The 26,056-nt window shown below is 36.1% G+C and overlaps 4 protein-coding genes across 4 annotated transcripts; 3 read left to right on the top strand and 1 right to left on the bottom strand.

Annotated features, from left to right (window-relative positions):
* The first annotated feature begins 539 nt into the window (after positions 1 to 539).
* Positions 540 to 13,827, top strand: LOC149733822 (uncharacterized). The gene is given in 30 exon segments (XM_089880844.1): positions 540 to 700; positions 1,439 to 1,534; positions 2,422 to 2,486; positions 3,120 to 3,324; positions 3,642 to 3,735; positions 4,051 to 4,100; positions 4,191 to 4,253; positions 4,670 to 4,782; positions 5,246 to 5,315; positions 5,736 to 5,879; positions 6,146 to 6,319; positions 6,552 to 6,626; positions 6,939 to 7,059; positions 7,335 to 7,463; positions 7,821 to 7,984; positions 8,181 to 8,411; positions 8,525 to 8,626; positions 8,788 to 8,930; positions 9,028 to 9,183; positions 9,323 to 10,074; positions 10,238 to 10,326; positions 10,329 to 10,383; positions 10,470 to 10,700; positions 11,227 to 11,366; positions 11,629 to 11,766; positions 11,768 to 11,910; positions 12,218 to 12,372; positions 12,635 to 12,724; positions 13,019 to 13,396; positions 13,555 to 13,827. Coding segments are annotated over 29 exon segments (4,380 nt in total). The 5' UTR covers positions 540 to 673; the 3' UTR covers positions 13,384 to 13,396; positions 13,555 to 13,827.
* A 5,187-nt stretch (positions 13,828 to 19,014) lies between these two features.
* Positions 19,015 to 20,454, top strand: LOC149733821 (ribosome biogenesis protein NSA2 homolog). The gene has a single exon (XM_089880837.1). The coding sequence runs from the start codon at positions 19,214 to 19,216 to the stop codon at positions 19,994 to 19,996; it is 783 nt and encodes a 260-aa protein (XP_089736963.1). The 5' UTR covers positions 19,015 to 19,213; the 3' UTR covers positions 19,997 to 20,454.
* Positions 20,455 to 20,478: 24 nt separating this feature from the next.
* On the top strand, positions 20,479 to 23,796 carry LOC149733820 (uncharacterized). Its single transcript, XM_089880836.1, has 7 exons — positions 20,479 to 20,621; positions 21,263 to 21,370; positions 21,636 to 21,757; positions 22,105 to 22,188; positions 22,411 to 22,540; positions 23,017 to 23,161; positions 23,446 to 23,796. The coding sequence occupies exons 1-7, from the start codon at positions 20,501 to 20,503 to the stop codon at positions 23,564 to 23,566; spliced, it is 831 nt and encodes a 276-aa protein (XP_089736962.1). The 5' UTR covers positions 20,479 to 20,500; the 3' UTR covers positions 23,567 to 23,796.
* Positions 23,680 to 26,041, bottom strand: LOC149733819 (uncharacterized). Its single transcript, XM_089880845.1, has 3 exons — positions 25,263 to 26,041; positions 24,800 to 24,967; positions 23,680 to 24,120 (listed from the first exon to the last, which is right to left on the bottom strand). Exons 1-3 carry the CDS (start codon positions 25,426 to 25,428, stop codon positions 23,921 to 23,923), a joined length of 534 nt encoding a protein of 177 aa, XP_089736971.1. The 5' UTR covers positions 25,429 to 26,041; the 3' UTR covers positions 23,680 to 23,920.
* Between the last annotated feature and the right edge of the window lie 15 nt (positions 26,042 to 26,056).

The following is a 26,056-nucleotide window of genomic DNA, read 5'->3' as shown; positions in this document are numbered from 1 at the left end:
TTCACGTCAGAGAAATATGCACTAACTATTTTGGTAACTAAAAAAAATATTATTTTTGAACACTCTTCATAAATGTTTAGAAACACGCAAAACTGTTTTCAAATTACCCAGTAAGTATATAACAGGAATTTCAATCAGTTTTTCCGTATACCAATTTGCTGAAATCCAGCGTTTTAATTGGAGCCGGCGGTGCTGGCAGTGAGCAAGTCCAACACAGTTTTCGCCTGCGGGCACCAGCGTCCGACTCATGACGCTATAATCGCACAGCGCTGAGCTACTTGCCCGGCAAGTATTGCTCAAATGACAAGCGGACCTATATGGTCGTATCAGTATTGTTGTCAGTTACATCAAGTCTTAGGTAACCGTATCAAGTGTACAAGTTGTATTTGAGGTACAATCTCAACTATAACGCAGTATTGTTAGAACAGTATGCCTAGTCAGCATAATATAGCAAAACTTTAGTATAGTGAAGCTTCTTTTATGTAATATGCATAGTCAGGATACCAAGTTTATACTTTCTAGGTTAATTTTGCTTACATAACCTCGTACTAATACAACGTACATTTTTAGACTACAGTTTCTGTAACTTTAGTTAGTAGGCTAATATTGAGAAAGAAAGTCGTTAGATCACGACAGTTCTTTCGTCAAATAGACTTGAACACCTGGTCTGACAATGAGCAGACCAGATCGATATCAAGACGTAAGTAGATTTAAGTAACCTGTATTCACCGTTTGTTTATATCGCTGTTCTCAATATTACCATGTGGGGTTATTTTACGCCATTAAAATCATTGCGAAGGGTTTCTGTAGTTTGATACACAAATTGTTAAATTACAACTACATTGGAATATCGTGTAAAGCGTAATGCAAGTTTTTAACATTCAAAATCTATATAAACTATATAAACTTAACATAATAGTGTATAGTAGGATGGGGGAAGATGGGACACCTGTAGCACATATAATATTCAAATAGCCTGATCATGTTTTAAACAATTAACAACGGTATATGGGAGTCGTGAGGATATAGTTTTATTATTCTTTGAATATTTTTCGTTTACTACTAAAAGGGACGAGAAAATAGAGTCAAAATGTGTCCCATCTTCCCCGCCCTACTATATATATAATACTGCGGAGTGAGATAGGATACCGTTAATTGTGTTTTTAACAATTAACACATTCTTTTTTTTAGTCTTGTAACTATACGGTTATATAATTTCCTAAATAAACTATGTGTACTAACAAAGAAAAATGTTTAAAAGCAAGTCCCATCTTACCCCACCCTACCATACACCAATAAAAAGGGGGTTGATTGTTTTTTTTTTTACTCTCTTCCCTTTTGAACACCTACGTAATATACCTACTGTAACACACATGTCATAAATATCGCCTTGACTTTTCGTATGATACGTTTATAACTGTACCGTAAATATCACCAGCTGCCTGGAGCATACAGAAGAAGCGGATTCTCTGAAGGCCGTAGTCTTCCCAGGAGTTCTATCCCCCCCAAACCATCAAGATATACGAGTTCTTATGTAAGTTGCTTGAAATAAAACTAGTCGTTATTATTATTTTTCTCAGTATAAGAACTGAAATTAGAAGGATTTGAACCCATTACCTCACGTTTTATCATGTTACTTTACAACTTACCGCCAAATGGCCAACTGCATTTGTCAAATACAGTTATGTATATTTGAATTTAAATGTGAGAATGATGCTTGAACATACGGTACCAAGATTAAACACGGTTATTGCGTGTTAATAAAGATTTGGTCCTTTTGAACCGTCACGTTGCATGCACTTTATTGATTTAAAATAGTAAAACCGCATATTACCGCAAGCGTTTGGGGTATGTTTTACTTTACGGGCATATACATCTTATTTTATAACTACCCTTTACATGCCGCTAGCATAATTATTGGCCAGAGAGACTGCAATTAAGTGATTTGTTGTATTAGTTCGGGAAACGATACCCTGAAAACTGAACGAGTGTTGCGTAACCTCGGCGTCGTGAAGTTACGAGCGTCTCCGCTTCTAATTGCTTTATTAACGACGCGCAGTGAAATACTGCCCTGGCAAGTTTTGACGCATCACGAAACTTTCATGTGAATAATTCACTGCAGTACACGATCACGGAAATTAATTGTTAAACTAGCTATGCGTTTGTTTAAACACCAACATAGTCACCCCGCGGGCAAAAACGATGTTTCTGCATTAAAGTTACACATAAAAGGAACCCTCTCTTTAAAATACATGTTTTAAACTCGTAAACACCCACACTACTATTAACGTATCAACATACAATTACATACGGAAATGTATAAGCTAACTTTACTCCTACAATCCTAGACAGCAGTGATGTAATACCAATAATATAAACAGTTTAGACTATATCTATTACCATGTGCCACGTACATTTCAGGGTACGTCTGAGAACGACTTTGGACCTGACCACTTTAATTTCACCGATGGAGACACGTCTGCAAGGTAAACAAACCCGTTTATATTTCACCCTTTAATTTAACTATTACAGCGCGGATAGAATGCTTGTTTTTAAGACCAACGTAGTTTCTCATACTGCATATAGAAACTGAAGTAATAAGTTGTAAGTTCCCTAATTCTAACCCTGATCTGGTGCTCATATACGCCAGGACGATTCTTGTGTATAATGAAATACAGTCAGGATATGGTGCTTGATAGCAGTATTAGTTAACACAACAATCACAGTAGTCAAATTGAAATAATTTTGTTACCTTTTTTAATATTTTAAACGTTTCGGGTTTTGTTAATATATTTATTCTAAATGATATTGTATCGTGGATTGAATAGCCACGCCTTTTAACACTTTTATACTTAACAGTTCTTAGCCGTGGGTATGTTCAAAACGAATATAGTTGTGTTGTTAATTCCATACTCTTTGTTTAGAATATTTTAATCTTCAGTATGTATTTAAAGAGATAGATAAAAAACGATTTTTGGTCTTCATTTTACACCCATATATGTCCTAAAATTTGTACCAGATCAGTTGTTGGCAAACATTGTACCTTAACAGCTTGTTATCTGACTAATTTTATTCAAATGTAATAAACCCAATGTATGACATATACTGCATGTTTATAGCGGTAGATCTCGTAACGCCAGCACGCTACCGAGTGGACCCAGTGGTAGCAGCGCAGCATTCTCCATCCGTGACTCCCATCCTCCACCTGTTTCCGACTCAAAGAGGAGGACGATCTCCATGGGAGCCAACATCCAACCTCCGAGGAGTAAAAGGAGCGGAGGAACAAGACATAGAGACAGAAATCAGACACTTCCTCCATACTCGGTTGGTTACTAAATATGTTAGGGTGGGGGAAGATGTGTTGTCTTTTCATTTTATCTCCAGGCCCATTTGGTAGTAAACAAAAACATTCAAAAAACTATAAAACCGTGTTCCACGACTTCCGTTGACCGTTGTTAAATATTTAAAATACGGTCAGGGTTTATTTTAAGCTTGTAATAACGACTAAAATATTTTAAAATTTTTGGATTTTTTTTTATATTTTTGGACAAAATGGCAATTATTTTTGCATGTCGATTTTTTGTGATAAAGTCTATACCAGGTTATACACGTTCTTTCATTCTTGCAATGATATCATTTAGGTGAGTAATTCCAGCCGTCGAACCACCTCCGGAAATGACGAAAATAACCGGTTTGGATCGGATGGATCGAGTGTTTACAGCTCGGATAGTTTTGGTAAGTTTACCAAATGATAGCATTTCCCATATAGCATCAATTCTATTTATTGTGGGGGAAAGGCAACGATAGACTTGATGCAAAGTTTAATTATGCGATGATTAATACCAAATTAGAGCCAAAGAATTATTATTTAAAAACAACCAAGTTACGAAAATTACCCAAAAAAACCACGCCCTTTTACACAGGAAAGATAAAATAGACTTTCACAAAAGCTTGACCGCCAAAAATTTTAACACAACAATGCAGTTACGAAAGTTGCTAAGGGTTATATACACATTTCACATATTTAAATTTAATTTATTATTTTTCCAGACTCTCAAGATGATTTCGATCGGCGATACCCTCCTCGCCCGCCAAAACCCGTGAGAATTATTACAATTTACCCAATACTATTTACCCTATATATAAGCTAAGCTTATTTTTTTGACTTACTTTGTTTTATTTCATTTCAGGACAAATACAAAAGCACCTCTTCAAGTAATTTTACCGGACAATTTTATCCTGACCCGTTAGAGGTGAATACTCTTTAAACAAAAGCTATTTCTTTTTTACAATCGTTATTTCCTTCTCCATGTGTTTTGTACATAGCTGTATGTCCCAACATCAGTTCGCCCAAGGGCTAAATTGAAATCTCGTGGTTATCGTACGATTAATGTTCAGGATCTTCTTATCAACTAGTTTAACTAAATATAGAAAGCTCGTACGTTGAAACTATAACTGTTTCGTATGATGACCTATGGCTAAGTTATTTTTGGACATACTGTTTGTCTTTTGCAATAAGTTTTAAAAATAATTGCAAACACTGTCGTTGCCCCAAAAGCGATTGATTTGTTGTTATATTTATTCAATTTCTCCTTAAAACGTCCTCTTCATGTTTTCCGATTTTCTTCTTCAAACGAATTTAATTTATTTTAAATTACTCTTTTATCAGAGCGCTGACATTCGACGTTTACAGTCCGGTTACTCAGAAGATACTAACACTACGATCACAAACGGAGGTAGCAGGCCTACCAATCTCGATGAACTAGCAGAGTACTTCAACAAGTAAGCGTGTCTATATAAACGAGGAGTTTCTTCCAAGTTTTACGTATTTACATATACCGCACTGTGAGTTAATATGGATACCGTTAGCTCATATAATATCCAATATTTCATATAACCGTGTTTTTAACAACCTCCTTAGAGTTGTAGGGAGGTACTATCGGTATATATTTCTGTATTTTTTACCGCCGAATGGGACAATAAAAATGAGTAAAACATGAACCATCTTACCTCAACCTATATAGTAGAGTGGGGGGAAGATGGGACACCTTTTCAACCTATTTTTTCCTCCAATTTGGTAGTAAACGAACGTTCAACGATTTTGTATGAAACTTTATCGTCGCGGCTCCCATAGATCGTTGTTAATTGTTTAAAACACGATCAGGATATTTGGTTATTATGTGTTAAAGGTGTCCCATCTTTCCCCACCCTACTATATAGTAATTTTTATTATCTACGTTTTTAGAAAACTGGAAGATGTCCAGCGGCAAGCGGACAGTGCCATGCACCAAATGCAAGGTCGAAATAGAAGCGAGGTATGTATTATATTTTTACTCACCGTCATTTATACCATACACACACGCGTTTGTTTTAGAGTTCTTGTAAAATATTATCAGAAAAGGAAGTTAACGTTTTAACATTTGTATATTGTTTTGTATAAAGCTTTCAGGTTTGCAGAATGCCTTTAGGGTGAATTACATTCTTGCGAGCTGTTAATCATCATGCAAGAATGAATAGGACAAAAATATTTACAATTAGTATGATTGAGTAAGCATATAACATTGTATACTCAAATTCTACAAAGAAAAACTATGTTGTTAATTGTTCAGAACACGATCATAAAATATAGTGGTACTATATATATGGCGTCTTTGTATTCCAGTTAATAAAATGTTATGTTATGTATTTATATTCAAACATATAAATAAAAATTGTTTTTATGTATCTGATTACAGAGAACTGACTCCACACAAGAAAGCTCTATGTTCAGCTACCCTGCTGGTCCGTCAGGTCGCCACACAGTTCGTCCAACTAACCGAGCTGGTGTTTCATCTGACGCTTCTACGATAACTCCAACAAACAGTCGGACGTTTCAAACGGTTAGTGATTTTGTTTTGTGTTGCAAAGACTGTACATTTAAAGATTCAATAATGTTTTGCAGTTTAATAAACCGTTTTTTTTTTTTATATTTATTAAGCTATAAATTTTAGTGAGCTTAAAAACTCACTCATTTAACACCCATTCTCCGGGCGCCACGGCGAAGTGGTTAGCGCGGCATTTATTGCTCCAATCCAGTGGTCACTAAATCAATTGTTTTATTTATTAGTATGGCATAGAAATATCAGTTTGTTCTCTATATTTCCAGCTGGAATCTACACAACCTACAGAAAGTAGCATCTCAGCCGTTAGGGACGAAATCGAAAGTTTAAAATCACAGTTATCGCGAGGCTTAGGAAACATGGGAGCTCGTGGTGAATCGCAAGACATGGACGAGATGGCTGACTATTTCAGTAAGAGACTTGAAGAATGTCAAAATCAGGTACGTGGTTCTAACCTGTATAAGTATGAATATGATATGCTGTTTTATTGGTTGGGGTTGTAAGTTTAGAACTTACACGGAACTATAATTTAATTCCGATAGCTATAGGGATTTGCAATTCATAAAAACTGGATTTAAAATCTTTAAAGTTCAGGTGTACTTCGACCCGAAACCCAGCTCTGTTGTTTGTTCAAATTCAGAAAATGTTGCTTTAAAAGTGTATATTTAACAGGTGTATAAGGCTGTGAACAAAGTACAAGGTCAAATGGGAGATCTTAGACGAGGGTTCGACGGTAGACAACCAAGGGTGAGAGTTGTCTTATTACTTTACAGTCTTCCAAAAAATGCACTTTCTTTCTTTCGGAAATATCGTTAAAAGAAATCACCTCTTGTCTGGACGTTAAAATTTAGATTACCCAAAATAAGAAATCACCTCTTGTCTGGACGTTAAAATTTAGATTACCCAAAAAAAGAAATCACCTCTTGTCTGGACGTTAAAATTTAGATTACCCAAAAAAAGAAATCACCTCTTGTCTGGACGTTAAAATTTAGATTACCCAAAAAACTGGTCTGTCAGTTGCATAAACATGGATTTTATTAATAAAATTTGGCTTTGCAGCATCACCAGGAATTTGAAAATCGAGACGACGAGGTGTACGACAGCAGTGACAGCGGAATTGGGCCAATAAATCTAACTATACGCCCGCTTACCCGTGCACATGCCAATGCTTTAGAAAACAGTAAGTTAAAATATATAAGTATATTGTACTTTTTGCCTGTGGTATCAAGTCCTCGTGTGCACATGAAACGAAGATCCTTATAACACATACACCTCGTGCTCATATTACAAGTTACCACGTATATTAGGTAACTTTCAAGGCGACTGTTTTTTTTCTGCATAACTGACACTTCGTATAAATGTATGAAAGCTTGCTTTTCCAATGTTGTAAACGTCCAACCGATAAAACATCTAACTTATCAGTATAAATAAATCTTTTATCCGTTTCCATTTTAGACCAACCGCCAAATGGACCAAGTCATAACCCCCCACCAGTTGTGCGACAACATAGGAATTACAGGGAATTTGATCATCACCGAGAGCAGGATAACCACAGACATACTTATCCACCACCATTACCACAAGGTTTGTTAAAAAATGATCGTGTTTCAAAGAAACAAAGTTGCTCGCGTGCAAACCGTTTAGAACGGGTGTTATATAAAACACTATTGCTAAGCTGTTGCTTAAGTTTAAGACACGAAATGCAACATTCAAACCTTAAAAAATCCAATAGATAACCGAACATCGAATATATAGAAGGTGGGGGAAGATAAGACACCTTAACGTTCTATTTTTCGTTGCATTTGGTAGTAAAGACCATTGTTAACACGTTCAGAATGTATGGATACTATATCTGCTAAGGGTGTCCCGTCTGCCCCCACCAACTTTACGTAATAAAAAAAATATGGATCAGCAAAAACACAGTTTTTTTTTTATTTTTAGATGACGACGAGTCCTTCAGTATTGCTGCATCGGAGAAGTTGAGAGATGCTCCTCCTCCTGTATACAGGGATGACATGGATTTCCCACAAATGGCTCCTCTAAACGAGGATGATAGTTGTTACATGGGATCAGATGATGAGAATGATTGGGACGATTATGAAGATGTATGTGGGATATGTTTACATACTCCTAAATAAACGTTTAACCCTACACTGACACAATCATAGAATTTATTTATTCATCTTTTTAATACTATGATGAACCGTGATATCTTACACAAAAGCTTTCAAACTTTTATAAAAAAGTAATCACATTATTCTTACATATATAAACGCATACTTAACCAGCATTTCTTTACAGTTTATAGACGATGATACTCCAGCCCCAGAGACATCGATTCCAGTTCCCAAGATTACCTTCAAATCGGACAACTACATTTATCAATCTCTCTACATCTTTTACATCTGCTCTTTCCTTGCTTACGTGTTCGTGCGTATACAGTACACACTGGATGCGCCCGGTTTGAACCGGATTTACTGCATTGTTGTCGCTATCCTTGAGATTATTACTGCACCGTCTCTTATTCTCCAGGTTCGTAAAACAAAACACTAAACGGAAAATTTACCTTTTAATAAGTTCAGTCACCAATTATAATAGTTTTGGGTTTCCATAACCAAAAACCTAATATTTTGTTTCTTACTTAGGGTTTGTGTCTGTGGAAATGGGTTTCCCGTGAACCCCTGCCTGACGACGCCTATCTCCGCCAAAAGTTTCACACAGCTAGAATCATGGTCCCAACATACAAGGTGAGCATTTTGTAATGATATCCAACGCAGGTAATTTGTCTTATACATTTCTCTTCATTCTGGAGTATGTACGCGTACTGCTTTGAAATTTACGAGTGTTCTTTTGCCACCACAACTAATTTTCGTAATATAATTTAATGCAACATAAACTATCTGTACAGGAACCGCTGGAAGTGGTAGCAGGTACTGTACACGAAATCGTTCATATGGATCTCCCACCTAATTTCCATGTCCATGTATACGTGCTTGATGATGGTCGAAGAGAAAGTCTCGAAAATTGGGTTTTGTCGAAACGTACAAAGAGGTAAGCAACACAAAGTTATATAAGAGCCTCCATTCTTACAAAAGACTTATAATACCAACTGTACCTTAAAAGTTAACACCTGGTGCTTTTATTCAAGGGGTGTCTATTTGCATTACGTCGCACGAACGAAGCTGCCTGGTGTTCCCCATCACGCTAAGGCAGGCAACATCAACCATACATTGCACTTCGTGTTCGACGACGCTTACGCAGAGCAGGAATGTGTAATCATCTTTGACGCAGATTTCATGCCAAGGTAAATTGATTTTTTGCCGAACCATCATTTCCCGTATTTTTATCTATAGAGTTTAGGTAATGGATTCTGCATTTTTTGTGTGCTTAGGACTATTTTACCAAGCAACCATTAAAACTGTATGCATTGTCCTACTTTTCAGGCGAAACTATCTTCTCCGTGTGCTTCCTGTGTTCTCTGAAAAACGAACACGTCCACTTGCTCTGGTGCAAACCCCACAGTTCTTCTACAATGTCAACTCTGACGAAGACGTGTGGGACCATCTCAACGTCTCGTTCTTCCATCGTATCGAACCCAGTCTTGATCGTTGGAGTGCTGTCAACTGCTGCGGAACAAATTTCACGGTCAGAGCAGACGCTTTGAAGGACGTCGGCTACTTTCCTGTCGGTTGTTTGACTGAGGACACTTTATTGTCTCTACGTCTATGTACTATGGGTTGGGGTGTGGCTTATCATCATGAAGTTCTTGCTATTGGACAGTCACCTCACGAAATCACAGAGATTTTCAAACAGCGGTCAAGATGGTGTAAAGGAAACTTACAAATCTTCCTCGACGAGTTCCCGCTCATGCAGTCTGGTCTCTCAATGTCGCAACGTGTCTTCTACAGCTCGTGTGGCTTCAACTACTTCTGTGCTTCCATCTCAATTCCGTTCTTTCAACTTGTCCCGGCCTGGGCTATCTTTTTCGGTTTGTGGCCAGTGTCGAAAATCGGGCTCGAGTTCGCCTTTGCTTTCTTCATCTATTATCTTCTTGGAAACTTCCTCCTTCTCTACCCTCCTCCCGGGTTTGGAATCAAGGACATGTGGAACGGCGAATTGGCTTCGACTAACTTGTGGTTCACTTATTTCAACGGAGTACGCAGAATCGTTGGCACAAAACTACTGAAAGGAAAAGGTAAATAATACCGCTAGAAAGATTCATTACCAAATGACATATAAACAAAAGTGTTAAAAACTTGGTTTAATGTTAAAACCAAAACGTCAAAATGTGTTCCCCATTTAATTTTATTGTAAAACACAAATGCACCGGATTTAAATCATTTTAATCACGGTTACAGGTGAACTGACTTTCAAAACTACAAAAAAGAAGACGGACGAAGACGAAGAAGGTTCGAATGTTGGTTTCCAGAAAGAAGACGTTCGTGCTTGACAAGGAATCTAACAGAAAACTTCGTGTGTCCCCACGAGTACACGGGTCAACTAGGTCAGTTGCTAAAGGACATACGATAGAAAACAGCTTTCCACTTTAAAAACTAGGTCCTATATTAAACAGTTTTTTTGGCTTTATAGGCGCTAGTCCACTTGCTATGGTCAAAACCCTGGATATAACTTCGAATCTCCAAGTTAGTCGAAACGCTTTCTGGCTCCTCGGTCTCACCGACGATTTCTACACCATCCAGCAGATTAAAAAGACAGCTTGTAATGAGGACGAAATACCTGTAATCGTGTTTTTCATGCGACCGTCTGCTGGTCTAGTTCTAGATGCTGAATCTAGCCATTACATGCCTACAGACCGAATTGGTAAATTTATTTTATCCTTGATATACTTTTTTATAGTTTATATAGTAAGATGGGAGAAATTGGGACACCTTTTGTATTTAATATTCTCGTTCCGTTAGGTAGTAAACAAAGGACATTCAAAGAATAATACCGTATCCTCACGACTTCCATAGGCCGTTGTTAATTATTTAAAACACGGTCAGGGTGTTTGGATATTATGTGCTAGAGGTGTCCCGTCTTTTACCCCACTGACATCGCTTCCGTTAAAATGTATCTATGTCCGTTTTCCTTATATACCATAACATTGGCAACTAAAGGTGTCTACAAATATCAATGCGCTTAAAGTTATCAAAATTGAATGGCAGGCAAAGCGAGACTCGTATGTTTCTAAAAATCATGTATTTTTTAATTAAAGTTTTTATTTAACTTGTATAAACAGTCACCCTGCGACGGGCTCGTTGTTTATGCTATAGTACAAACATGTTTCAAACTATTGATGTGTTACAGATACACTAACACTAGTTAACACTCTCCAATATTTATCTAGCATCCTGGGAGGAATACGATGTAAAACTAGAAAACTACGCCAAACAGTTGGCTGATGTCCCATCATTGATTGTGATGGAACCTTCGTTGCTCATGCACACGTTTAACTCTCAAAATAGTCAGCACGATACTGCTTACCAGGTCAGTAACTAATTGGTGTAAATTGGAGATAAAATTTAACATATAATACTTGAAACTAGCCTGCTGATAAAGGAGCGCGAATTTAAACCAACATTTCGTTATAGTCATCGTGAGACTATCGTCATGGTACATTCTGCTTAGCAATACCAGCAGTCAACTTTAAAATAATCATATATGTTCATTTAAGATTAAAATTGAAGGATTCCAGTTTCAAACTTTTGATAAAAACCTTTGACCAAACTTGATACATTCTATCTTTCAGGTTCAATTCGCCCAGCGTGTCCAGAACGCTGTGAATCTGTTTTCAAAGTCCTGGATATACGTCGACGCTGGTAACGCTATGTACCTGCAGTGGAATGTTAACTTAAATCATGTCATCAACGTGCTGAAACAAATGCCGCCCTACGATACGCGGCTTTACCATCAATGTCGGGTCCTTTGTCAACAGCTCATACAATGAGATCCTGGCCAACGAAATTCATTGCCAGACGGGATACCATTTCCTCATCGACACGTCACGAAACGGTGGAGAGTTTTCCTCGCGGTAAGACAGATTTGTTGCTGCTGCTTCTAAACTACTTTTAGCTATTTTTAGATTTCTTACGGCGTCAAACATTTGCGAAGCTAAATCCTTTAAGTTATACATGGGGTAACTCGTAGGCGAATACGAGATGACCAACATTGGACACTCGTGTTATAACGACTGTCATTGCCCCACACGTCAAATGTTCATTCATTCTACCTAACGTAGTTTAAACACCACAACCTCCCGCCATATAGTTTAATATAGTTTATAACTACCATACATAATACGGTCCAGTATACCGACTATAACTTTCACACCGATTCAGGTCGTTGGACGAGATTAACTCTTGTACTTACGATCCACCCCGTGTGAGAAACGGCAGCAGACCAACCTGGAGAGATGGGGCAGCCACTGTAACATTAGTTGGTCAAACTGGCCTTGCCTCAGCAGCTGCTACGGTTCCACCGACAGAAACTCCCCGTAAGAAAATGTTATTTGGCTTTAACAATATCATAAACTTTGCATATCTTCTGGAATACGATAGCGAATATAAAATGAATTTAAACCTTAAAAAGAAAAAAGAGTATATGAGCCAAAAGAGACAATTAGTAACTAAACCTTTTTTTCTATATGTTCCAAACTTCAAATTAACCCAAACAGACTGTACCAATCGTAATAGATTCTACTTGTTTATAGGAATTTATAATCCATACGCAACATTTGTACATTGTATTTGTTTCAGTTCCTGCCAGTGTAAAGAAACGTTGGGCGCTGAATGCTCCTGCTGCCGGTGATCCAGTCGTCGAAGCCAACAATCCAGCCGCTGGTGGAGGTAGGTTATAAATGTTTATGTAAACTCCATTGAATAAAATTTCGCTTTTTTCAAGGAAAGATACTCTCGTGATTAATTGTAAAATAAACGACTTTATATTGATTAAAATTTCGTATAAAAACTAAAACTACTCCCTTTTCTCTTATAGCACCAGCTATTTGTTGATCTAGTAGCAAACTTTTACTCTGATTGTAAAACGACTTTTATATAGTGGCTAAAATGTTAATTACGATATACGACGGTTAAATCAAACAAAAACTTTTATGGTATAATATAAAATCTTTAATTTTACAGCTTTACCGGCTGCTAACGCGGGGGCAGCCGCAGGAGGTGCAGGTGGCGGCGCTGCTGCTGCTGGTGGAGGGGCTGCTGCCGGAGCAGCCGATACCAGCTACGAATACAGTTACGATTACACTGCTGGAGGAGCGACCGCCGCAATAACTTGTGTCACTACGGAGGCGACAGGTCTTGATGCTTACGCTTGGATTAAAACACCTGGAGAGTCAGACGGCAGAATGTTCGACGCTGGTACCTACCATCCATGCCTCACTGACCACACCACTGAATGCTCGGAAACTTGCAGTCAGTACGTCACTAAAGTGGACGGTGCCTTCCAACGTTCTGAAGCTTGTCAGTGCGGTACGGTTCCCGAAGTTTGAAATTAGTTGCGAGGTGAGTGTAATATTCATTTTAATATTCAACTAGTTTTGTTTGCTTTTGTAAACGACCATTTCTAGAAACCTGGCATAATTCAACCAGATATAAATTAACTTAAAGTAACTCGAGTTTGCATCTTTTCGTTCACTAAAATACACTTTTTGTTACTGCAGAATCTAAGAATGCGTGAAGATTCAAAAAAGCTCTCCAGAAATTGGTAAAATGCGCAGCTTTTAAGTCGTCGAATGCTCTCCCGTTCTTCCCACTGCTGTACATTACTTCCTGCACTTCTTTTCCCTTAAAACTCGATGTAAATTATGTCTTTCTCACGTTCTACTATATATATATTCTGTCCACAATGTCGGTTGCTTTACGAAAAAATACGATTGTACAGTGTTGAGAAAATTATGCAGACTGGCGCGAAATACAATAGTGGTGCTCTGTAACTGTGTTGTTATAGTCGACCACCATCAGGGCTAAAATACCAGAACCTCCGAATTTTAGTGGATTCGCTATTTTGAATCGTCTCGCAGCTATTGCCGTTCTATAGTTAACATATTTGTTAATCTTCGAAGTCGAATTAACCGACTGTAAAAACACCTTACGCGCGTTCCCACGGAGTGCCTTTAGACCAGATACTAAGGTGGTCGAGGCTTAATGCCACTACTGTGGCGTATTTGTCCTTTGTCCTTTTTTTAGAGCTATATCTTATTTCATTTTTTGCTCCTTAGCGCCACATATCGGCTGTGTGACGTCATCAGCGCTGTTTGTTAATTACCCCCCGCTTTCTCCTCATTTAATACGACGTCCTTCGAGCGCGCGATCTTGTAACGCGCTGTAGTTTGGATAAAAGTCACCAGCAGATTATAATCACGTGCGTTTCTCTACTACAAGGCTTGAGTTAAGTAATTTATTTCTTGTATTGCTATTATATACTAACCATGCACCACTAATATAACTATAATCTAACTATATTCATAACATACTATTATACTAACATAGCAATGCGCCGTGTGTTTAACTATTATTATTATTATAATACAGAATCTTTCTTTCTAGATATTTTTTTACGTCACTTACATTGTGACGACATTTTGCGGCGTTATAACGGTTCATTATATAGGTTATATGTTTATTACGTCACTCGCGACGTTGTGTTCGATGTAATCGTTACGTAACAGTACCGATTTATTACGTCATCATTCTTTCATGAGAACCAATGCGCGTTTTGCGTCGACGCTATAGGCACATTATATATTCTAATTATATTTGCGCTATAAGCGCGAGGAAAATGGTAAAATTTCCAATCGGCATTATTACATACATTAGCTACAAAGGCAATAATTACTTCGATTTGCGAAATTATTATTTGAATTCGAATCCATTATTCGCTTTATTCGAAAAAAAACAAAACAATTTTAGTAACTCAATGACACTGACTGAAGTCTTATCAATCCAATGCCAGCATTGCACTTCTGCCTTACCATCTTCAGAGCAATGATGGATTTGGTCTTGTATACTTTTCACATTGGTGTACATTTTTTCAGGTGTGTTTTTCGCTTAAAAACTAGTCGGGTGAAATTAAAGATACCAGTAAGTGTATTTTAGGTATAGTAGGGTGGGGGAAGATGGGACACCTTAAGCACGTAATATCCAGAAATCCTGATCGTATTAAACAATTAACAACGGTCTATGAGAGTAATGAGGACATAGTTTCATATTTCTTTGAATGTTCTTTGTTTACTACTAAATGGGAGGAGAAAATAGAGTTAAAAAGTGTCCCATCTTTCCCCATCCTACTGTATAATCTATTTTTTGCACGTAATTGCAAAATCAAAGTGTTGTCATTAGCCATAGCTAACTAGCCAGCGGAATCTTTTCTCCCGACATTCGGCTTTCTTGCCACAGACTTGATTTTTTTCGCGCAAGCAATTTTATTATAACGTTTTGCATGCCGTTTAACGAACTTTACGAACTGTTTCGGTTAGTGCTGTTAACACATAGTTACAAACAGGCCTGTTGTGAATGACATTTTATCTTGAACCGGAGTGATGGTGATTGAGTTATATGGTGCACTGTATATGATCATGTATTCGGTTTACTACTTTTGGCTATTATTTTTTCAGTAAATTGTAGTGGTAATATCATAAGGGTGCGACAATGGGACCAAATCGTTTATGTATACCAGTATATAAAGTTTTGTGGTTGGGCAGAAAGCTGAATATACTTTGTAACTAATCATTTTCGCTATAATTGAAAATATGTAATAGGCTATACAGCCTTTATTTTTGCCTTACATCTTTATTGCGTTTTTACAAAACATAAACACTTATAAAAAAAAATAGAAAATTAGATTTGATATAGTATAAAAAATAGTACTTCAGAGAGATATACTATAAAAGTAAGAACTGATAAAAACTGGAAAAAATGTTACGAATTTTTAAATTGAGTTGCACCATTAAAATATCAAAATTGCGCTGTATAAATATATAAATAAAAAAAATGTGTTTAAACAAACGTATAGTCAATGACTGATCGTTACGTCATTGCTGCTAACAACTTTGGTGTTAATTTATATTCAAGTGATCAGAAATTACATCAGATCTGTATATTCCGCAGATGTGCTTGGGTTTTGTTTTCAGTCTCTTATACCTCCTAGTGCAGCTCTATAAAGTTTAAAACATGTTAAAATAATATAAAATAAAAATACTGTGTTTAAGTAAGTTTCAATTATAATTGTGTTATTACCAAAAATTCCATATTTCCTGATGGTGTTTTAAAAAACCAATAACGTCGTTTTAGTACGGTAGTACGGTGGGGTAAGATGGGACTTTTTTATATGGTCCCACTCGATATAGCATAGACACAAAACTTTTACAGAATTATATCACCGTAGCCCCAATATATATAGTAGGGTGGGGGAAGATGGGACACATTTAACACAAAATAACCAAATATCCTGATCGTATTTTAAACAATTAACAATAATTTATTGGAGCCGTGAGGATACGGTTTTATGATTCTTTAAATGCATTTTGTTTACTACCAAATAGGTCGAGAAAATAGAATGAAATAGTGTCCCATCTTTCCCCATCTTACTATATATATTGGGGCTACGGTGATATAATTCTGTAAACATTTTGTGTCTATACTATCGAGTGGGACCATATAAAAAAGTCCCATCTTACCCCACCGTACTATAACCCCAAAGCTCGAGTAAATTTAACATTTTTTGGTATTTAAAGAACGAATTGTTAGTTAGATTTGCTTACGTTAAAAAGTTTTGTGTTATTAGAAAATATAGAACTAGCAAGTGTTGAGGCGGCTCGCTCCAAGTCTTGTAAGCACGCCCTGTCGACGCTACGAGGGTCACATCTTGTCTGAAAGTAATCAGTTTTAATTTGAGAAATATTGATACTGGTTTTAGAGGCAATTAATGGGTTTAAATAGCTGATTAGTCAAATATAGGGTACATTTAGTATACATTTAGGGTATAGACCAGATTTTCGCTACTATAATGTTGCATTTTTGGGGACGGTTATACTGGAAATAGTTTATTAAAGCATATATATAGATTCTTTTAGAGTTTTAGGTACTAACCGTAATAATATTACGAGGTGATAAATTTTTGTCCGCGCAATTCACCGTTTCTGTCAGCTGCAAATAATAATTTTTACTTTGAAATGTCGTTAGCCATAAAAAGGTGATTCACACACGGCTATTTCTGAACATAGATTTAATAAAACTGACATAATTGGTATAGCCAAACCGTCCATGTCTCATTTTTTTGTGTAATAACGAAACACATTGCATGGGTAGATGCATAGTATAGGTTGCGGAAATATGGGACACCTTGAAATTATGTTTCTCGTTTTCTAGTTGGTAGTTAACAAGAAATATTTATACAGTTTGTAACCGTAGCCCCGCTACTCGCTGTTGATTTTTTAAAACACGGTTAGTAAAAATGGGATTTTGGCGCTACGTTGTCCTATCTTACCCCACAGTACTATACTGTTGTATATTCTGATATTAATAGTTCAACATTCTGAATTCTCTTACCCCTAGTTGAGTACCAAGCTTTTTGTACCACAGTGAGAGCCGCCAAGCGTTTATTCCTAGAATCCCGTTATCGCCAAAAGCTTTTCGTACTTTGTTTTCCTGTTTTCTCCGCAACCATACTTTTTTGGTCATATTTCGCAATCTTTTCTGGGTCTTTGATTTAAACTGAAACAAACAATTTTATTAAACTTACTGCGAAGTTTCTATCACTGACTTGATGTGTTAGTATCTACTATTAAGTTTCAAACTTACAAATGAATTCCTGTCTCTCCAAATGTCGGGAAGTAAAAGTTGTTCATTTACTGACAGAAAAGTACTTTTATAACTGCCGATGTCACCCCTTATTAATTCTTTGCAGTTACGTCGGGATCGTCCTTTATGAACTTTTCGTTTTGCAAGCACAGATTGAATGTAGTAAAATAAGCACAAAAGTAAAATATTGGACAGTCTCATGGTTGATATCGTGTTCTAACTCAGTAGGCTTACACTTGAATGATGCTGCCGTCTTCTCCATCGCCGTATTTATGTATTTGATCTGCATGGGAAATTTAACTGCAACCGAAAGGGGTTGGTTTCTATAATAAGCACCAGCACAATCCGCAATTTCTGTGACGGCGTGCTCTATTATTTGTCGTTTTTTTTCTTCACCTTTTGTTTGTTGTAAGGTTTCAATTTTGGTTGGGTGTGTGCTGCTCCCCGTTTCGTCATATTTCGTCATTACCCCAGTATGCTGAAAATAGTATGCCAGGAAAAGGATGTGTGCTTTCCTGCGCGATTATATTTTCTTAGGTCGTTTAACACCGGCTCTTGAATATTTCACCCAATCATAGGCCACGTTAGAAGACTTTCCCAGTTTCCAAATTAGAACCAACGTTTTTACCCAAACGAAACATATGCAAACACTTTTTCTTTAAAACGCACTAGATAAATTAATATTACTATTTCCATTTATAGTAAGCCATGGGTTCCCCATACCATTACATCATTTGGTATTTCCCACAGTACGTAGTGGCCACTACTGTCACACAAGATAAACCTCATTGTTTTGTAGTAGGAAATATTTACATTTCGTCTATTTTAGAGCCTTTGTTGGCTTTCAAAATCGATATTCGTTTTGACAAACAGAGAATGGAGCATGTTTAACAATTTTATCATATCAAACGGAAACACTAATATGATAGGGTTTGAAAATAGGAATAGGGGAGTTATTTTTGTTTTATAACGGATATTAGAAAGTTAGAACAACTAAGCTCATTTAACTTTGTTTCACATCTTTGTATTAAATTCGGGAAACATTATCTTTAAACAATATTTCCAATGCATAATTTTGTTGTATTATTTGAGCTGCTATTGCATCATTTTTAAAATATAAGTATGCCGAAAAAAAAACTTTTTTGGGTACATATTTTGGGACCACGACTGTTTTTTGGGTACATACTTTGAGACCACGAACGAGTAAGGTTTCTCTACTTTTGCATTTGCGTATCGTGGAGTTTCACGTGAAGTTTGGTAAATGAGAAACGTGCGATGTAAAACAAATCATGTTCCTAAATAGTCACAAAAAGACATGGACATAAATACGTCAATTTTTTTTGAAAATTAAAACAACAACTTGGCTCTTGAGTTTCTGTGGGCGTATTGTATTGTAGAAATGCGAGTTTTTAGTGCCGTTATTACATGTTTTTGTTTATGTGTTATAGTTTTTCAAGTTGTTTTTTACCTTTATGCAGTGGGTGATATTTATAAATAGGACGCCAAAAGTAAACTTCAAACATGCCACAAAATGAGCATATTGAGCTGCATAGAAAGCGGCATGGCTATCGCTTGGATTTTCATGAACGTAAGAGAAAGAAGGAGGGACGAATGGCCCATGATCGCGCAAAGAAAGCCAAGAAATTAATCGGCTTGAAGGCGAAGCTGTACAACAAGCAGCGACATCATGAAAAGATTCAGATGAAGAAGACGCTGAAGATGCATGACAAGAGAAACACCAAGCAGAAAGATAACGAGAAGACACCGGATGGAGCTGTTCCTGCGTACTTGCTCGACCGTGAGAGCCAGAGTCGAGCTAAAGTTTTGTCGAACATGATAAAGCAGAAACGAAAGGAAAAAGCTGGCAAGTGGGATGTACCGATCCCGAAAGTCCGAGCACAGAGTGAAGCAGAGGTCTTCCGTGTGGTGACGACTGGGAAGAGGAAGAAAAAAGCTTGGAAGAGAATGTGCACCAAAGTTTGCTTTGTGCCGGATAACTTTACACGAAAACCACCAAAATATGAGAGGTTTATACGCCCAATGGCGCTCCGGTTTAAAAAAGCCCACGTTACCCACCCTGAGTTAAAAGCCACATTTTGTCTGCCAGTAATTGGTGTGAAAAAGAACCCCTCTTCCCCCATGTATACATCATTAGGGGTGATAACCAAGGGTACAGTGATTGAAATAAACGTGAGTGAGCTTGGACTCGTCACTCAAGGTGGAAAAGTTATTTGGGGCAAATATGCCCAAGTTACGAACAATCCTGAAAACGATGGTTGTATTAATGCCGTGTTGCTTGTATGAGGTGGTGTGGTTACACAGGGGTATTTTTACCTCTTTGAAATAGTTACTTGCTTTCACAAGTTATCTTCTGTGCTCTTTGAGACTAGAAAAGTGTCACTTAGGTTGCTGTTTTAGTTCACTAAAATGTTTATTTCAAAATTGGAATTTAAATGTCATTTAACGATAAAGTGTGTTTCTATAATTTTAAATTGGCAAAGAAACTATGTTATTTTTCACAATTTTGGTTGTTTATGTCTTATGTGTTAAACTTAATATCCCTGTCAATCCAGTTGATAAATGCATAAAGTATCATCAACTATACATACTTTGCAAAATTTAAATCTAATACTGAATAAATTCCTGTCGCTTTTAAAACAAAAACCCAAAAACCCAAATGTCCATTGCCTTGTTAATGTTTCTCATGCTGCATTGCATTGCACCATGTAAGATACAATTATAAGAAATTATAAAATTCCAGATTGCTTAGTTAGTATCTTGACCTTTAATTGAACCTTGTCCATTGTGATGTCATACTTCATCACTGCTCATGAAGAAGATGAGGAAGACTTCACAAAAGATGTTTTCTTCACGGAGCAAGGACCATTCGGTGTTTCCGGTTTCAATATGGATGGAAAAGAGGTGGGAAGTGAGTTTACTTTTTATAAAAATAAACATAACATAGCCGTCCTTACTCCTTACTATGTCGAAAAGTTGAATGAAAGCTACTTTGGCCTTACTTGTTTTTAAAACGCCTAACAGCAGGGTAAATGCTATTAACATTTGGGGTATAACACATGATTTTTTAAAAATTGGGATGACATGTTGCCCAATGGCAGACACGCTGGACACTTGGTCTAGTCTGGGCCGTAGCACAGTTGGTTAGCACGCCTGCCTTTAACCCAGAGGTATAGTTTCAAGTCTCTTAGCTGCTACCATTGAAGGCGTATGTGTCCTTCGGCAAAACACTAAACGGCAATTGCTTCAACCCAGTGGTCACTAATGGTATCACCCTAGGCAATAATACCATCGTGGTTTGCTTTCCATCTTTATTTTTAATTTATTATACATACTTGTAAACCCTATTAATAGATTATTAAAGTAAAACGTTCATCGGGTATGTTTAAATTTGGAGTGCCAATAAATGCATTTATTTTTACTATACCCATACTGTAATTAGATGCTGTAATGAAACTCAATAAAAATTTTTTTATTGCACTTAATATTGGATTGGCTATTATATGTAACTTAAGTTATTATATTGTAAATTAATTACCTTCTTTATTGCAGTGCATTGTGAATTGTGCAATGCCAAACTGGAAACATCGGTACAACTAATCACACATTTTTCGAGCAAGAAACACACAGCTAAAGTAAAACAACTGAGAACATCGAAAGGTAAATTTTAGCCTCTGCTTTTATTTACAAATATTTTTTTAACTGCTTGATACTGTGAGCATTAGTTTTAACCTGGTGTTCACTAAGGGGTTATAAAAATTATCAGCCATACAGATAAAAAGGAAAAATTACCCATAAAGTGGCTTCCGGATAAATTGGGGTTACATTTATCTATTCATGATCCATTTTAAACAAACAATGTTACTTTACTACCAATTAGTACATGAAATAAAATCTGTGTTATTCACTCTCATTTCTTTACCAGAGTTGGTATTGGAGTCCTCTACAGGCAAGGAAGATGATCCAGATAATATGTTCCTTTCTGATCTTTGTAAAGTTTGTAATGCTGAGTTAAACACTACAGATCAATCACAAGCTCATTATATGGTTAGTGGAAAATTTATTCATCCAGACAAAAGTGTCATAGCCGGTTTTCATTATATTGTCAAAGGTGAAACACAATTTGACAAATTTTATGAACAGTAATGTGACTCAGTGGTAAGAGGACTCGCGTCTTAAACATGGTCCCTGGTTTGACGCTTGATGTTGTAACGTGTGTCTGTGGGCAAGAGTTGCATGAAATGAAATGCCCTTGTTATAACGACTGTTGTTGTTTTGCTCATAGTATAAACAAGATATTAATTATTCATTCATATGCTTAACCATAAGAGTGATTTACATACATTGTAAACAGACCACTGTTTCACAATCATGTTTAAAGTTGTTTATTTTAGAGTGATAAGCATCAGAAAAAAGTGAGACATTATTTTCTGGTGAAAGTTGGGGCATTACCAGAGAAAGGTGAAGAAAAGGAAGAGGTAAGTTGCATTTATAATTGTCTAGTGTTTTCAAATCCACTAAGTGTAATTCAAAAACTTTTTGTATCGTTTCACGTAAAAAAACATCCAAATAATAATGGTTCAATCAGCGAAAAGTATAAAACACCATTTTAAACAACATTGAAAAACAGAGTCAACTGAAAAAAGTAATCAACTATGCGATAAATGAAATAAAAACAGTAAATGCTGATTTCTTTTCAGGTTAAGAAAAAAAAATCTGAGTTTGAGCGATGCAATCTGTGTTCGTGTGACTTCACTTCCGAGATAGTTGCGAATGCCCATTACCTTGGCAAGAAACATGCAAAAAAACTAAAGGAATTATCGGAGCGACGTAAATTTTTGTGCTTTTTTAAATGTTGAAAAATTAAAGCAATTTTATGACCTTTTTATAAAACAAACAAATCTTTTTTGCATCTGTTGTTAAAAGATAGGTTAAGCTAAAATTAGGTTAAGTAGAAAAAAATTATTTAATCTGAAAACTTTGGTATAATAAAGATTGACCTTTTTTAAAAGTATATGTACAATGTCTGTTCACTGTTCTGTATATGCCACGCCATCAATATGTCATTTAAATATAAACCATGAACAGTGGGCACCCAGGGGGTTAAGGGTGACACCTCTCCCCCCTTTTACATTGCACAAATGGGGCTGTTTACGTATTCCCAGTTTTGGGGTGTTACATTATTTCCATCCGAACGCGCCTAGCCTTAAATTTGTCTTAACTCATATCATAACTGTTTTTTGTCCATAAACATTGTAACCTTTTCCAACTCTGTTTTTTAATCACTTTTATATTTTTCTGTTTAGAAGCAAACAAGTATTTTAACAAGTGCTTTGCCTGTGGTGTGGTGTCGGGCAATGCACGTCAGTATGAGATTCATATGCAATCATCCAAGCATGCCATGATGGTGGAAAAACTAAAATCATCAAAAAATGGGGAACTGTCTCGTCGGTAAGTTTTAATTTGTAGATATGTGTGGGTTTAACAGCCACGAAGTGGTATGTTCAAGAAATTTAGTAAAAAAATATCAATAAAATACACTAATACCCCTTTTAAACATTGTTTTTAAAGAGTTTGTTTAAAAATAAATTATAATCTATTTAATTGCTGGCAATGTTTACTGTTTATTAAAATAACTGATTTTCTTAAATTTGCTTTTGGGTTGGCCACGCCGCCACTCCCGGATGGTGCCTATGATTAATGTATTTTGTTTACAAGTTTCTTTTTAAATTCAGGCGTGCAGAGCTTGAAACAGAGATCAAAAATGAAGCAGCAAAACGTGCCCGTCTGGAGAGAGAACTGGCAGAGTTACAAGAGACAGAAATGTCCCTTGCTGGGACAAGCAATGAAGGTTGAGGTGTGTTCAATTGATCACGTGATTCACCTGGGTGATTTTTAACTCACAAACTCACGACTTGATTCAACACCAGGGAATGTTATGAGGGAACATTAGGTTGCCAAGTTTATTAAACCACGATGTGAAAAATTAAGTTCTTTTTTGTATCAGGTGTCTTTCTTATTTTATTTAAAGTCTTTGTTTAACTTTCTATTCTGATTTTAACAAAAATACATAAAATGCTTCTTTATTTTTGTAGTCCTAAAAGTTGCAACAGAAAATCAAAGTCAAAAACTTCTAAGTAAAAACGCTCGAAACAATGACAATATAATGATAAATTAAATTGAGGTAAAATCTCAGAAATTTAAAAACTTTTATAAATTATAGTGAGTATCTTCAGCACTGTTCACTGTGTACTTGCATGCTGCTTTTGTTGCTGTGACTGTAAGTATCAGTGCTACTATAGTGTAACACAACAGACATGCTGTCCATCCAAGCCAGTAAGAGTAACCATAGATATACGGAGAGTGGCAAAATGAACTGAAAATTGCCATGGCAATAATACCAGGAATTCCTGAATTTGAATTGTTTTAGGGTAAAATTTGTATAAAATGTAAAAACACATTACTAAGTGTACAAACAGTTTATCAGCACTTTTATAGCATTAATTTTAAACTATTGTTATACCATACACATGTAGGCATACTTAATCTACCTAGTGCTTGCTATTGATTACCTGCAACTGTAAAGACAAGAGCATGAGCCGTTCCCAATGCGTTTATATCATCACCATTTTTCAAAGTATAATACGAGTATGTGGTGTTAAACACCAATGCGAAAAAGAATGTGAGGATGCAAATCCACATGAAGGCATGCACTGCAGCAAACCAACCATATTTATCTTCTGTAAAAGAACAAAAATGTAAATTACTTTTGCTGCAAGGAAGAGTCTGAAATATTTGTATGCCATAGTGCAGACATATGTTGTATAGAATTCTTTTTTATTTTTAAAGTTCAGAAAGTAAGACCAAGGTTACATTTGATGAGTTTTATGTGATAGTTTATACAGGTAGACAGATAAAAGTTTCTATACATAATTGTGATGAGTAATTTCAATATGTTATTAAGCATATATCTTGCATTGAACGGAACCATTTGTTTACAATACACAATTTATTTCAACTTTTATAAACTTTGACCTTTTCCATATCCATAGGGCATACTTAATCTACCTAGTGCTTGCTATTGATTACCTGCAACTGTAAAGACAAGAGCATGAGCCGTTCCCAATGCGTTTATATCATCACCATTTTTCAAAGTATAATACGAGTATGTGGTGTTAAACACCAATGCGAAAAAGAATGTGAGGATGCAAATCCACATGAAGGCATGCACTGCAGCAAACCAACCATATTTATCTTCTGTAAAAGAACAAAAATGTAAATTACTTTTGCTGCAAGGAAGAGTCTGAAATATTTGTATGCCATAGTGCAGACATATGTTGTATAGAATTCTTTTTTATTTTTAAAGTTCAGAAAGTAAGACCAAGGTTACATTTGATGAGTTTTATGTGATAGTTTATACAGGTAGACAGATAAAAGTTTCTATACATAATTGTGATGAGTAATTTCAATATGTTATTAAGCATATATCTTGCATTGAACGGAACCATTTGTTTACAATACACAATTTATTTCAACTTTTATAAACTTTGACCTTTTCCATATCCATAGCAGCGTGTTCCATTACAATAAATGTGTAGACCAGTTCTGAAGTCAATTTCTGGGTTGTAAGCCCAGTCTGGTGTGGCAAATGCTGTTATTATAGTGACAAGACAACCAAGTGCACCAAGGGAAGTTATGTGAGGTAAAATTGTAACCATGAATAAATATTTTTTTTGATTTTAATTACCTAATATTTTTTCACAATATAAAGGTTGTATTAAGGATTCCTGATAATTGAATTTTAATCATTTTAATTTTTCCCTTTTATATACTCTAAGTATATATAATTTAAAACTAAGAGCATCTTATGGCTTAAGAAAGGTACTTTAAGCAAAGAGATTAAAACTAAATTTAAAGTCTTTGTTTTTATCTGTAACCTGTATTAATTTTTTCTGCTACAAAGATTCGGTTTTAAGTCTATAACCTTTTGGGTCTTCTTATGATTCAAATTTGAATGCCTTTCTGCAGACAGATATATTATGTTACTGCAACCAACCATTCATTGAAATACATAATGAGAAGAAACCCATGACTGGTTAATTGTTAACTTGGATTTACACACAGGTCTTGTGCTTATAATATCAAAGCAGTTGGGTTAGGAGAATTTCAGATTTGCTTTTGCTGATGTTACATGTGTTACAACCAGTGGAAAGTTTCAAAAAGGTGAATTGCAAGAGTGTAATGTTTTACATATGACTTATACTTTTTGTGCCATAATGTGAAAATGTGAATGTGTTATATAATTATGAAACCACTGTTGTTGCATATGTAACTAGTCTTTGGCCT

The sequence above is a fragment of the Ciona robusta genome, chromosome 7 (assembly GCF_009617815.1).
Source record: "Ciona robusta chromosome 7, ASM961781v2".
Classification (NCBI taxonomy): Eukaryota; Metazoa; Chordata; class Ascidiacea; order Phlebobranchia; family Cionidae; genus Ciona; species Ciona robusta.
Note: the sequence above shows the minus strand (reverse complement) of the source record. Positions and strands in the feature narration are given on the sequence as shown.